This window comes from Drosophila rhopaloa, unplaced genomic scaffold, assembly GCF_018152115.1.
Source record: "Drosophila rhopaloa isolate 14029-0021.01 unplaced genomic scaffold, ASM1815211v1 contig_190, whole genome shotgun sequence".
NCBI lineage: Eukaryota > Metazoa > Arthropoda > Insecta > Diptera > Drosophilidae > Drosophila > Drosophila rhopaloa.
This window is the reverse complement of record NW_025335073.1, coordinates 2,733,447-2,748,532: the sequence shown is the minus strand read 5'-3', so window position 1 is coordinate 2,748,532 and position 15,086 is coordinate 2,733,447. Positions and strand designations below refer to the sequence as shown.

General features: G+C 42.5%; 2 protein-coding genes across 2 annotated transcripts in view; one reads left to right on the top strand and one right to left on the bottom strand.

Moving 5' to 3' along the window:
- Window positions 1-244: 244 nt before the first annotated feature.
- Window positions 245-1,270, bottom strand: LOC123037630. Its single transcript, XM_044459288.1, has one exon. The coding sequence runs from the start codon at window positions 1,268-1,270 to the stop codon at window positions 245-247; it is 1,026 nt and encodes a 341-aa protein (XP_044315223.1).
- Window positions 1,271-7,386: 6,116 nt separating this feature from the next.
- LOC123037629 (kinesin-like protein KIN-14E) overlaps window positions 7,387-15,086 on the top strand; it is a 247,382-nt gene continuing 239,682 nt past the window's right edge. The window contains exon 1 of the mRNA XM_044459287.1: window positions 7,387-7,531. Within this exon, the coding sequence (XP_044315222.1) occupies window positions 7,421-7,531 (111 nt within the window). The 5' untranslated portion in view covers window positions 7,387-7,420. The remainder of the gene's footprint in view (window positions 7,532-15,086) is intronic.

Below are 15,086 nucleotides of genomic sequence, written 5' to 3'. Positions count from 1 at the left end.
GATGCTGTTTGCATCCCACTTCGGTCGTTTCTATTAATTTAAAATAAAAAAGGCCTAGCTTTCGTTTTAAGATCGTGTACTTTTAAGTTTTAGGGAAGAACGAGAAGAGAATAGTAGGTGTTGAACAGTGTTTGTTTTTTAGGTTTTACATTCGTAGTGTTAAATTAACATGGTGCTGTTAGCGCAACGCAGATGCTGTTAGCAAACTACGTTACATTTAGAAATTGATAATAAACAATTAAATTTAGGCGTTCTGCTGCGAACATGCTCCCCCCGTTGGAAGATGATGGCTTTCAAGCGATTTGGTTTCGATTGGCAGAACGGCGATCCGAGCTATGGCTCTCCTGACCAGTCCCTTTGCGGTGCGGATGACGACAACTCTTGAAATGCCGTCCCCTCCTGTGACGACGCTGTCCACTCTACCAAGGGGCCACTTGAGTGGCGGTGCATTGTCCTCCTTTATCAGGACCATGGTTCCAGGTTGGAGATTTTGCCGAGTCGTCTTCGACTTCCCACGCTTTTGAAGCTGGGACAAGTAGGATATGTTCCACTTCCTCCAGAACGCTTTCTGCATTTGGCACACCTTTTGCCACCGACTGAGGTGACCTGCGTTTGGGTGGGTCAAGTCAGGCTCGTCGATCGTTGCGTTCGCCTTGCCCCAGATAAAATGGCCAGGTGTAAGAATCTCCAAATCGTTAGGATCTTCTGAAATAGAATAAAGAGGTCTTGAGTTGAACATTGCTGAGATTTGACAGATGAGGGTTCGAAGCTCGTTGAATGAAAGAGTTGAGTTTCCAACGACGCGGTAAAAATGGTACTTTGCTGATTTTACTGCGGCCTCCCATAATCCACCGAAATGTGGGGAACGTGGAGGAATGAAATGCCAATTGACTCCCAACGCTGTACAGCTGTTGAAAATCTCGCTTCTCTGTGGATCACTTAGAAATAGCTCGCGAAGTTCCTTCAGCTCGTTCCGAGCACCCAGAAAGTTCGTGCCGTTGTCAGTCCATATTGAATGCGGTTTCCCTTGAAGCGTTTCAATGCTGCGAGGAATGATGATGTCGATAAGTCCTCCACCAATTCCAAATGCCTTCGTTGCAAAACATATGAAAATTGAGACGTAGCATTTTTCTGCGGCGCGGTTCCTTATTTCCGATTTCGTGTAAAATGGACCGCAAAAGTCAATACCAGTTACATAAAATGTTGGGCTTGGCTGGACGCGCTCGGCTGGCAGGGGGGCCATTACTTGGTCGAGAAGTTTGGGCCGCATTCGGAAGCAGCGGATGCATTTATTGATGATGCTCGATACAGCTTTGAGCCCTCCAATGGGCCAGTATCGTTGACGACCTGTTGCAAGAAGGAATACAGAACCAGCATGAAGGAATGTGGTATGGTAGTGCGTGATTATTGCATCGGTAACTGGATGATGCTTAGGCAGCAAAATCGGATGCCTGGCTTCGAACTCGAGGTTTGAATTCTGAGTAAGACCTCCGACGCGCAGAAGTCCTTCGTCGTCCAAAAATGGGAAATGCGTCCAAAGACCGCAGCTTGCTACTAGGGGGCAGCGGGTTCCTTAAACTTAGCTCTTTGTACTCCTCGCCGAAATGCACAATGTGAATGCTTTTCAGCAAAAGATGCGTTCCGCCTTTGAGATCATCTGGATTGAGTAGTGCCTTCGGACTCGCTGAATATGATGCTGTGCGCTTGATGAATTTATTTACGTATGCAAAAATCCGTTGAAGCTTCGTGAAGGAATTGCTGAATTTGCAGTACGCTGCCAAATCCAGCCGTTGCGTTATTATAAGTGTTTTTGAGCGCCTCTCGGGTAGATCAGATGGATGATACGCGGTTTGTGGCCATCCTGCGCTGCCGGCTTGTAAAAAGAAAGGTCCGTTTTTCCAAAGTGGTGATTCTAAAAGTTCAAGCGGTTTGCATCCTCTTGGTTCAGTTGTGACGGCACATGATGCCAGATCATTCCCTTTGTCCGTCGCTGGATTTGAGCTACCCTGTTGGAAACAAAAATGTTGAAGTTAGAAGGGGCTTCTCGTATCCAAGCAAGCGCTACTGTAGAATCGCTCCAGCAGTGGTATTTGCGAACTAATTTGAATTCCTTGGCGATGTTTGTCATAAGATCGGATAAAAGAAGCGCTGCTGAGAGTTCGAGCTTTGGGATTGTCAGCGTTTTCAAAGGAGAGACCCTGGATTTCGAGCATAACAAATATGAAGAATATACACCCTGCAACTCAGATTGGACGTATACGCAAGCACCATAAGCAGCCATGCTTGCGTAGCTCAATTGTGGCCAGTGGCGTTAGAATGAATCGCGGAAATGTTAGACAAACACTTGAAAGCTGAGCAATTAACAGATTCCATTCGCAGTGCATTTCTTGCGGCAAGCATTCGTCCAAGTCCAACCTTTCCTTCCATAGAGCTTGAAGAAATATTTTGAGTTTGGTAACGACGGGTGAGATTAATCCGAGTGGGTCGTAAACCTTGGCTATCATGGATAGGATACTTCGTTTTTTAATGGGTTTGTCGGGTAAATTATGTGCGAGGTTAAAGAGCAGGCAATCAGTGCTGGGATCCCAGGCTAAGGCAAGAGTCTTTGCGATGTTGGTGCCATCCTTAAATTCCATAAGTTTTTCACAATCTGAATCGCTTTCTCTTTCTAATGCGGCAGCCTCGTTTGAGCACCACTTTCGAATCGGAAAATTACCCTTTGCCAATAGTTTACTTGTAGACGGATTTGGACGGCCTCCTCCACGAATCTCCTCCTGAAATTAAGTCGTCTACATAAAAATCCTGTCGCACGATTTTCACAGCTAGTGGGAAGTTTCTTTCTTCGTCGAGAGCCAGCTGCTGCATTGCTCGAATTGCTAGAAAGGCAGCGGGCTTGGTTCCGTACGTTACGGTATCCAACGGGTATGTCCTTATTTCTTCATCGGGATGATCGCGCCATAGGATGCACTGAAGAAATTGATCTGGGTGAGTTACTCGCACACAGCGATACATCTTGCAAATATCGCCGCACATAGCAACTCTGAGAAGACGAAATTTGATGAGAATGTTAAAAACTTTGGGTTGTATCGACGGGCCCGTATGTAGCAGATCATTTAGAGATACTCCTGACGTAGATTTGGCTGATCCGTCAAAAACCACACGCAATTTTGTCGTAGAGTTATCCGGTTTTTCAACGCAATGATGCGGCAAATAGAATTGTGGGAAAACATGCTGCTTGGAAGCCAGTGACATATGGCCCAGCTCGATGTTTTCGTGCATGAAAGCAGAGTACTTCAGTTTAGTTTGAAGGTTTTTTGCCAGTTTGACTTCGAGCGCCTTGAAGCGTCTAAGTGCGCGTTGAAGGGAATCTCCTAACGTGTCAGTGCTGAATTTAGTCGGGAACCTTACGGCGTACTGACCCGACTCAAGTCTAGAGTAGCACTGTAGAAACTGCTGTTCGCATATTTCGTCTTCAGCGGATGTTGTTAGAGATTCGCCGCACAAATTGTCGATTCCCCAGAATCTTTTTACGATCTCTGATAAGGAATCATCCTCAAACTTAGGGACTTTACGAAAGGCCGCCAGAGATGAATAGCTGTTGCGAACGAGATGGTGTCCACCTGAAGGCATCCAACCTAGTTTGGTCTTTTGGAGAATTGGTAAATTGTCTGCCATTCGAATTTGGCCTACACAGATTAGGTCGAAAAATAGACCGGCCCCAAGCAATAAATCTATTCTCTGAGATTTGAAAAACTTGGGGTCTGCGAGTGATATATTTTTAGGAATGCTCCAGTTGGAGATGTCGAGGCCAAAGTTCGGTTGATAATCTGTTATCGATCGAGTTATGACTGCTGGGAAGGATGTGATGAATCTCTTGTCATAGGACTGAGCTACAATGTCAGTTGACAAGTTAGATGCTATCGTTGACTCGCATATTCCTGATATCGATACGGCTGCATGATGAACCTTGATCTGGAGCTGGTTAGCCAGACGCGTGGTGATAAAGTTGAGTTGGGATCCAGAATCCAACAAGGCACGGCATGGTATATACACGCCCGAATGGCCTTTTGCATAAACGATTGCAGTAGTGAGCAATACGTACTCGGAGGACTTGTTGACCACGTTCCTAGAGTTGTCTTCAGGGTAAGTGGCTACGAGAGTGGAAGCTAAGGGCGTTGATAAATCTGGTATACTTGGCTGGGATGCAATTGCAAGCTGCGAGCCAGGTGCACATGAGACTGGTGATTGAGACATGAGACTGCTGAATTGTAGTCATTTCACGATATAGTGATCCTTAGAATCGCAAAAGGTACAAAGTTGTTGGTTTCTGATGTTTGTGGCAATGAAAGAGCTTCGATTTGATCTATGGGAGCTTCGGCTCACCTGAAGGCTAGGTGTGGGAACCGTAGCGCTGTTAAGATTTTCCAGAATGTGACATCTCCTTTCCAGGAAGGTTGACATATCAGTCCAGCTGGGAAGCTTGTCGGATGGCAATGCCTCCTCCCATCTTTCCTGAGTGCTGAGGTCGAGCTTGCGAGAGATAATGTGAATGAGTAATCCATCGGCCAGTTGAGGAATGGTTGACATGGTGCTAAGTGCCCGAAGGTGTGAGTTGATTTTGTCACTTAGACCGCGCAGGGCTTCTGAAGATCCTTTTTCAACATTTGCCAGCCCAAAAATAGCTCGAACATGACCCTGAAAATGTAGCAATTTGTTATCAAAACGCTTTGTAAGTAACTCCAATGCCTTATCGTAATTGGCATCGGCAGGTTCCAGCGATTTGATTGTGCTTAGAGCCGCGCCATCCAAGCATGAGCGCAGGTGTTGAAATTTCTCTACATTGCTTAAATCCTCGTTGTTCCCTACGACACTGTTGTACATGGCAATGAAATCTGGCCAATCCTCGTAGCTGCCGCTGAACCTGGGCAAGTGTAATTCTGGTAGCCGAGACTTGCGCTTGTTTAGTTGGGAGGGAAAATTTATATTGTGGGTGCCCATTGCGTTTAGTTGGCGCTGAAGGGATGCGCACTTGGCCTTGTAGAAGTCAATATCAGCCGATTCTTTATCTTGACTGTCTGCCGGTGGCAAGTTATCAGCAACTTTGGCCATCTTAGATGTTGTTCACTGTAGCACGACTAACGGATGCAAGAAATTTACCCTTGACGATTGCGAAAGTCTAATTTGGGCACAGGAAAACGCGATTATCGTTTTCTGGAGACGATTGTATATGTGTATGTGTGTGAGGAATGTGCTTGACGGCGTTTGCCAGACAGCAAAAGGATAGAACTGAAGTTGCGATTTGCACTAAAACTCAGATAGTATCACGTCGGGGTCACCAATGTTTTGAGGAGATGCTGTTTTGCATCCCACTTCGGCCGTTTCTATTAATTTAAAATAAAAAAGGCCTAGCTTTCGTTTTAAGATCGTGTACTTTTAAGTTTAAGGCAAGAACGAGAAGAGAATAGTAGGTGTTGTACAGTGTTTGTTTTTTAGGGTTTACATTCGTAGTGTTAAATTAACATGGTGCTGTTAGCGCAACGCAGATGCTGTTAGCAAACTACGTTACATTTAGAAATTGATAATAAACAATTAAATGTAGGCGTTCTGCTGCGAACACGTTCTTTATCGCCAAGAATTCGACGCATATCGTTCCGCAACCACCGTATTCTCCTGATTTGGCTCCGTGTGACTTCTGGCTATTTCCAAAACTCAAGAGACCACTCTGGGGAAGTCGTTTCGAGTCGATTGAAGAGATAAAAGCGGAATCGACGAGGGCGTTCATGGCTATACCGGAAAGGGACTATTTGGCCTGTTTCGAGGCTTTGAAAAAACGTTGGCATAATGTTTTTTTATCGAGAGGGGATTACTTTGAAGGGGATGATATTGATTCAGGAGAATAAATAAAGAATTTTCACTTTACAAACAAATTCACCTTACTTTTTGCCCACAGTAGTATAACAAAGCGCACCATTCGTTTAGAAGGTTTGGGACATAATAAGTGGTGGTCACTGCATATTTGAAAAACGGAGTTAATATATTTGAGAGCGGAGGCGGGAATGCTGCTCACTATCAACTTGTGGCATTGGCACTGAAGTAGAGCAGTTGGTGACACCTTAAATTCTTGAAATGCGCTATCAGCGTATTTATGTAGAATGTAGCGGTATACTAGAATTTCTCATTTTTAAATATTGAGCTACTAAATTAGAATTATTCCCGGACTATAATTTTGTACCCAAAATCCATCAACACATTTTTTAATAAGGGCCCCAACATGTTGTTTTTGAAAAAAAATTTTTGGACAGAACAAGTGGAGTGTCATTTGACGTGTATTCTCAAGAGGAGTGCAACCAGGACTTGAAACTGGAACCTTTTCTCCCAACAACTAAAATTAGCATTTTCACCGCTATTTTCTTTTAACCAATTGGTTTTGGAAATATTAAGACATGTTAGTCCCTAATCGAGGTTGTTTCGACATACTCCAATACAGTTTATTTTCTGAAGAACTATAGAACTAAAAAAGTATTATTCACATGGAACTAATTAAATAAAAGTCATCAAGAATGGATGGGATCTTTAGAAATAATTTGACAATACATGAAAACAAATATAAACAAGAAAGGAAAGCTAACATCGGGCGGAGCCGAAGTTGATATACCCTTGCAGAATATTACGTATATTATATTCTCCAAAATTATTAATATGATGCATTCTTAACACTCATAAAAAATCCCAAATTCCTAACTTTAAAAAGACCATAGTTATGGCATTTCCAACCGTTCAGTTATATGGCAGCTATAGGATATAGTCGGCCGATCCTTATGAAGTTTGGTAGGTCGTATTGATTGGTTAAAAATAAAACCCATAGAAAATCCCAACTTCCTAACTTTACAAACACCAAAGTTATGGCATTTCCGATCAATCAGTTATATGGCAGCTATAGGATATAGTCGGCCGATCCCGGCCGTTCCGACATATATACTGCGTGCAAAGGAAAGAAGGGTGTGTGCAAAGTTTCAATTCGATAGCTCTAAAACTGAGAGACTAGTTTGCGTAGAAACAGACAGACGGACAGACAGACGGACAGACAGACGGACAGACAGACGGACAGACGGACATGGCTATATCAACTCAGGAGGTGATCCTGATCAAGAATATATATACTTTATAGGGTCGGAAATGTCTCCTTCACTGCGTTGCACACTTTTGACCAAAATTATAATACCCTCTGCAAGGGTATAAAAATAATAATAAAAAAACTTAAAATAAAATTTAAGATGATCACGGTCCGAACACAAAAAAATATTATTTCTTACAGATTCAAATTACAATTATATTATAAAAACAACTTTATAAATAATTATTTAAGTAAACTAAACATTTTTTTACTTACAGATATTTTGTTTCGTTTATAAAAAATAGTATGAAACATTTAGATGGTAAACTAAAGCAATACTCACAGTGGTGCTTTGATAACTGCAAAAGTACTAAAGTTTCAACACGGACATATCCTCCATCTAGTGTCGAAGTTGCGGTAAGTTCTTGTAAGCTCCGTCCTAACGCTAGTTAAGGTGGTAGCAAGTTATTCATACACTTTTAACATTTTGCTGGTTTAAACACTTTTTGAGCGTTGCCACAAATTATCAGTCCGTCTGTTGTTATTTCTTTTTGATAATTTTTTAGTATTTTTTGGCAATGTTTTAACAGTTGGTTAACCCTGGTTGCATAAATCTTTTCGCAAGATAGTATGTCTTAAATTTATTTTCCTATTTTGGTCTAAATAATATTTAGTATATTATAAAAACAACCTAACTAATAAATATTTTGCCTGGCTCCGAGTAAACGAACTGTAAAATCCATTAGGTTTAGGTCTTTTTTTCTAAACTTTGTCTAGCTCTTAAGTTTTTAATGCGATGTTTACTCACACGGGCAAAACCGAAAATACTAACCGTTACGAATTACTAGAAAGCTTATCAGTAGAACATCCCGGACACATTCGCTAAGTTGTCAACTAGGCGACACTTCGAACATCAATATAAGTCTTCACATCGATGGCCACTTTGCCCTCAATAGGATACCCAAAATCGTAAAACATCAGTACTTTTAACACTTTGGAACCAATTGTTGGCTTTCCAACTCCGCCAAACAGTCATATGACAATATGACACCTGTTAAAATATCAAAAAACCGAAACGTTTAACTTAGTTGAAAGTGTATTCAAATATAACTCTCCCACCAGGTCAAAAACATAGAAAAAAATAATTTAGTGTATCGATGAAGCATTCGGCAGAAAAGAGCAAAATTCAAATGAACAGCAAGAGATGTTGAATGAGGCAAACGCAAAACAACTCATTTCTTTTTGAATAATCTTCAATTGACTTAAGGAAGATTTTTCGCTAATATTAGAACGGTAATAGGCAGCTCAATTCTACTGTAATCGGTGACATTATGTAATCGACAAGGAGACATAATTGAGTCGTTAAGAAGCGCGCCAAAGTACAAGGAAATTATTTAAGAATTTATTAACAGTTTCACAAATCGATTGAACAAAGAAAGTTGCATAATGAAGTATAGAAGGCAATCATTGCCACCCCAAGCGCAGCAGTCACAAGCAACAGCTATAGATGATCGTCGATAAGATATGGTTCATAAAACAAATACGTTCGCAATTACCGGGACCAAATAAAGAATAATAAGCTATATATTTCTCAATAAAGAAAACTAAATACATCCGAGGGATATGACGATTTGGGCTCTGAACGAACAACCTCTTGAAAGCTCGACAGAAATGTTACCCTTACATATTACGACACATTTTCTGGGCCAAAGTTTAAGAGTTCTGAGCTCGGGATAAGCTGATTAAAATTAAAAAAAATATATAAGGATACACACTCTATATGTATTCTGTAAGAAAATGTAATGTTAACCTAAGGGGAGAGAGGAGGGGCGAATTCGCAAGTGCGAATGAAATCTTTATTAGCTCCCGCTCTCGCCTTACAACACCGTAACTTTTAAAGGGACGACAACTCGCCGGTATACTCCAAATATAAAACCCGAAAAACTGGAGATTTACTCCCGGGACCATCGATGCCAAAACCAGTGTTTGAGCAACAAGACACCTCGCCATCGGGGAAAACAGGACAGGTTCACTTGATACGGGTGTGCATCCGACGGTGTGGCTAACAGGGGGCCAATGAGCAGATGCCTGGGGGTCAGGGCTTCGCCGTCGTTCGGGTCACTGCTGAGTGCTCCTAGGGGCCTGGGGTAAAGCATGGCCTCCACGCTGGTGAGGAGATTTCAGAGCTCCTCCGCCGAAGTGAACCCATATTCGCATTCTTTTTTTTTAATCATATGTTTTTATACTGCTTAATAAACGGGCGGAGTGCTCGAAGTCTATCTGCTGGAAAGTTTCCTATAAGTTGCATTAAGAGTTGCGGCTTACAGCATTAGATCTGACGAACTTTTATCTTTCAGACAGCAAAAACGGGCATTTGGCTTTGTACGGGATAGGAGCATTCAATAACCGACCCCCAACTAGAAGCAATGTCGAGGAACACTAATATATTTATTCTCCTGAATAAAAGGGCTTTTGAATATTCGTTGCTATCGGTTTATTTTTCCGAAATATACTTATGTCGTCACTGAATTCGTGAAATTGTATAATTTCAACAATTTTCTCTTGCGAAATTTTAATGAAGCGAAAAACTGACACAAACCCTCTAAAGAGCTTCAGGGGCGACGAAAAGTATTTTATTTCCTAAAGCATATAATTTTGAGAGATTTCTGTTTGAGGAATCCATTTGAGTTTCAAGACAAATGGCAATTCCATTGACAGATAGGTTGGTGAGATTAGCTTCTAGACAGGAAAGACAGATGGAACAGAAAAGTGAGGTAACGGAACAAGAAGAGCAAGAATTAGTAATAATGACCCCGGAATATAGGACCGAGTGGCAAATACCAGGAATTATTATGGGGGATATGGTATTTACATTTTTTTGCCCTTTTTATACCCTTGCAGAGGGTATTATAATTTAACAACGCAGTGAAGGAGACATCTCCGACCCTATAAAATATATATACTCTTGATCAGGATCACCCCCTGAGTTGATATAAGCATGTCCGTCTGTCCGTCTTCGCAAACTAGTCTCTCAGTTTTAAAGATATCGAATTGAAACTTTGCTCACATACCCTTCTTTCCTTTGCAGTCCCGGATCGGCCGGGATCGGCCGACTACATCTTACAGCTGCCATATAACTGATTGATCGGAAATGCCATAACTTTGGTGTTTGTAAAGTTAGGAAGTTGTGATTTTCTATAAGTTTTATTTTTGGTCAATCAATCCGACCTACTCATAAGGATCGGCCGACTATATCCTATAGCTGCCATATAACTGAACGATTGGAAATGCCATAACTTTGGTGTTTTTAAAGTTAGGAAGTTGAGATTTTGGAGAATATAATTTACAGAGTATTCTGCAAGGGTATATCATTTTCGGCTCCGCGCGAAGTTAGCTTTCCTTTCTTGTTTTTTTAAAAAATTTTTTCTGAATGAACAACATTTGAAGAATATTGCGTTAAAGTTTTAGATTCATCCGACTAAAAGTTCCGAAGTTATGGGCAGTTGAATGTACAGCTCGTTTTGTACACGATTTTTCGGTGTCCAAAAAATTAAAACGCTCTCCTGAAAAGTTGCAATTTCAAAGTCGGTGAAGACGATCCTGCAAAATCTACTAAACGAATCGTTTTTTGCACACAATTTCTGTACCTAAATCCACAGGTACTGACGTCGAGATTTTTTTAATGATTATTTTTCATTTTATAACAACAAATATATCGAACTTTTTAGGCTAAAATTAAAGTGTTACCAAAAATCAAAAAATTGAAAAAAAATCTCAACGTAGTTACCTCTAGAAACATATTAACTGATAAACAATTTGTTTTGGTTTTTTGTGATGATCCAGTAACGAGTTATGCTGTTCACCGCAAAACCTTTTTTCTTGGAGGCGCCCACGGAGCTTTGCTGCGAATGGCTCATTAATTTTTTTTTAATGAAAATTTGTGAAAACGTAGTTTAAATGTTGTACTTTAATATGCGTATAAAATAATTGATCTGACATTAACCGATGTTAAAAAAAGTATTGATGTGGTAGGAGTGGTAGATACACTTAAAATACAAAACATAGTGAGATGTAGTTAGTAATGGAAGGGGAAGAAAAAATTTTGGAGGTGACAAGAATGGACAGGTTAGAACAGTTCGAGGCATTCAATTTTACAATTTCACAGCCAAAATAAGAGTTACCCACCTTAACAGAGAAGAAAAGGAGATTTTTTTACGTTAAGGGAGAGAATTAGTCATTTACGAACGAAATTAAACTCAACATAAAATTAACGGAGCAGAACCCAATGTACGTAAGAGCGTTTCTTTATACACAGGGAGGAAGTACAGAGATTAAAATACAAAATAATGAGCTATTGGAACAGGAAATTACATAGAACTTTTACTTCTTGTGGAGTTCACCGGTATGGCTAGTACCTAAGAAGTTAGATGGAGAATAGTAGTAGACTTTCGCCCGCTTAGTTTTGTTTTTTTGTCATATTTTTGTTGACGTTGTATTTGTGGTTTTGCTGCCGTTGCAGACTCGATCGAAACGTTGATATACATCGAGGAGTTGCGCTGAAATATCCCCGATCCTCAAAGGCTATTTCCAAATTGATGTGCCGGGATACCATACCAGACACCATAGTAATTTTATTGGCTGTATGTAGGATGAAGGAATTGTGTGGTCTCTTCCGGACTTCGGTTGCATTATGATAGTAGATTATTTCCATTTGCTCGGATAGTTGCCAAGACGTATGATCCCATTGAAGAGTTTACAAATACCCTCAATAGCAGAGTTGTAAAGCTCAATTATCATTTTTGGTGTTATTAAGTCACCGCCCGGAGTCTTTTTCGGTTTCAGATCTCTTTTGGCTGAAGCAATGTTGGGAAGGAAATATGTTCGTTCTTATAGAAATAGATTCGATTTGTGGTAGGAGAAATAGACCAGTGGCAGGATTCGGCTGGAAAACGCTTCGGAGATGTGAAGCAAACGTTTCGGCTCTATCTTCGTCCCGGGCTCATCTACCTGATGATTTTCTTATCGGGTTGTTGTGACTGTTTCGATTGGAGAGCTAAGATTTGGGTGAGCCCTCCACAGAGGATGCTTTGTACTGGTTGGCGAAAGTTTTCTGATGTACCGCAGTTGTGCATTTTCAGCGTCTTTCTTCAGGGCTCGGTTTAGTGTGCGAGTTGCTTCCTTAAGACGTTGTTTTGAAGATTGCGATCTGTTGGTTTGCCAATCACGCTTCTTTTCCAGTACAAGAGCAAGATCGCTACATCAAGACGTTCCGGACTTAGAGTCGAAGTCTCCGAGCTGAGAAACAGGTAGCTGAGGTCCTTAAGAATTGTGCAGGCCCTGATGCGACTAGCCAAGAAGGACGCGCGTCCGAACCACGGTTGTCTCGAGAGGCGTATGCGTTGAGAGCACAGTAGTTCACCGCCAGAGTCCTAGAAAGACAGCTGACCAAATCCCGAGAGCCAAAGACCCGCTGCACCTAGTCTCACAAGAGCACGCGGACAACGGAGCCAGGATTCGTGCAGTGAACAGAGCAAGGACACAAGAAACGACGAGCAGTCATCGCAGGCCCAGCGGCAACAAAGCCATACTCCGACGTATCCAGTCTACGCTAAGAGGCGAGGGCGGAAGCGTTCGTCTTGAACCTAGCGTCCTGCCACAGGGACTGCATTAGCCCAGTGTCTGTTCACCCTAGTCTGGGAACGGTAACGCATCCCTAGACCCTTATAGCCCCGAGGCCAAAGACAACGGAGGCGTTCCGGACCAGCACGAAGCGAGGCTGCGGAGAGCGACGGTGGAGCAACCACAACTCATCGGAGAAGGCGTTGAGATACCAGCTTGTCACCATTAGTCCCGGGCCGAGGGCCAAGTCGGCAAATAAAGATAGTAAATACATTCTAACATTCTGTGCGTTCTCACTAGATAATCGGGCGGTCACATTTATATAAATTTGGTGGGACGAACAACACACATCTTCTGAGCTAGCCGTACTATACTCGTAGGGAGCAGCATCTAAACAGAAATGGGGAAAGGATGGATATATCTCCTCAAGAAAAGGGATTTCGCAAAAATAGGAGCCAAGTTAAGCATCACTTTGGAGGGTCGGACGGATGACATGAGGAAAGCCCTCTCAGAGTACCTATCAAGGAAACAGAATGACCCAGGAGTAGCAGAGATTTGGGCTGAGCTGGAAGAAAAGTACGACAATAAGCCATGCCCAACCGTCAAATTGCTGAACCCTGACGCCGAGGAGTGGACAGCATGAAGGAAGCTAGCAGGAGTCGAAACACAAGCCAAGAGAGAAAATCAGCGCAGCAAAGACCTGGCACACCAGATTACGCCAAAATCGCAAAGCACACCAGACCTGAGAATTTTATTAAGAACGTACAAGGTGGATGATCTGAACACATTAATGATCCTGGCTGACGAGTACGAAGAACTAGACAAAGAGCGAGAAGAGTTCGTTCGCGAACACAAGTTTTCACGAAACAAAACGGCAGCACCACCACAAACTACATGCAGGAGATCTGGGCAGCGTTCCCAGTCGCAGAGAGGCGCACAGGGGTCGCAAAGTGCCTCCTCTCCAAACTAACTGGCAAACTGATCGAGGAAGAGCAGTAGTTATCGGCGTCCGTTGAAATTTGAGGAGTCGCATACAAGGCCACAATTGACACGGGAGCCACGTCAAGCTTCATTAACGAGGAGCTGACGGATACACTGGCTGGCAAAGGAAGGATCACAAGGACAAGACGGCAAGTTAGGTTGGCAGACGGCAAACGCAGCAGAATAAGCTCACAACTCGAAATCAGTTGTTTGGAAACAAACAATTGGAGATGAATCTTCTAATACTTCAAGGAGCAGTGGATGAACTATTGCTGGGATGGAATTCCCTCACGGGATTCGGGGCGGAAATAAAATGTGCCGGGCATGAATTGCGAATACCTGCAAGAAAACGGTACAATGGATGTCTGGAAGAAAGGCTGTCGGGCTGTAGACTCACACTTAAGTGATGAAGAGGACATTGAGAAATTCCTCGACAAACAGCTAGCAGAATTCAGTACCATATCAGGAACATCTACAGTGGCCGAGCACCAAATCACCATGAAAGATGTATTATCCTAAGAACCCAAGAGTCCAAGGAGAGATCAATGCAAAGGTGGACGAGCTGTTACAAATGGGCTTCATAGTACATTCAAGAAGCCAAACAGCTCGCCCATCGTAATGGTGAAAAAGATGACGGGCAAGTGGAGACTATGCGTTGATTTTAGACAAATAAACCCGAAGTCCATAAAAGATGCCTACCCGATGCCGCGGATCAATTATATCCTGGACCAACTCAGAGAGGCAAAATACATAAGCAGTCTAGACTTGAAAGACGGATATTGGCAAGTACTTTTGGAGGTAAATAGTAGGCAATATACGGCGTTTACAGTACCCGGCAAAGGTTTGTTCCAATGGAATGTAATGCCTTTCGGACTACACTCAGCATCAGCCACGTTCCAAAGGGCTCTGGATCAGGTAATCGGCCCGGAGATGTCACCATACGCGTTTGCATACCGAGATGAGAAGAAAGTGCTTAGGCGCCTCAAGGAAGCCAACTTGAGAATAAACGCCGATAAATGCAAATTCTTCAAGCAAGTGCTGCTCTACCTCGGACACCGCGTTACTAGCGAAGGGATAGGCACAGATCCCGAGAAGGTAGCAGCCAACTAGAGCCACCGTCGACGTTACGCGAACTACGACAATACACAGATTTTGCGCGTATAGTAAAACTTCTTAATGATATTATAAGTCACAAAGTGGATATGGACGCCGGAATACCAGCAGGCTTTCGAAGAGGCACGATTAGTGGCCGATCCTGTGCTGGCATGCCCGGATTTTGAGAGAAGATTCGTCTTGCAGACGGACGCCAGTGATTATGGTTTAGGTTCAATCCTTTCATACTCAAGCGGGCTCTAAACGGAGCGGAGAAAAA

Bases quoted from the DNA above. Each gene is read 5' to 3' on its own strand.
- LOC123037630 (XM_044459288.1), bottom strand. From the start codon at position 1,270: ATGCGGCCCAAACTTCTCGACCAAGTAATGGCCCCCCTGCCAGCCGAG.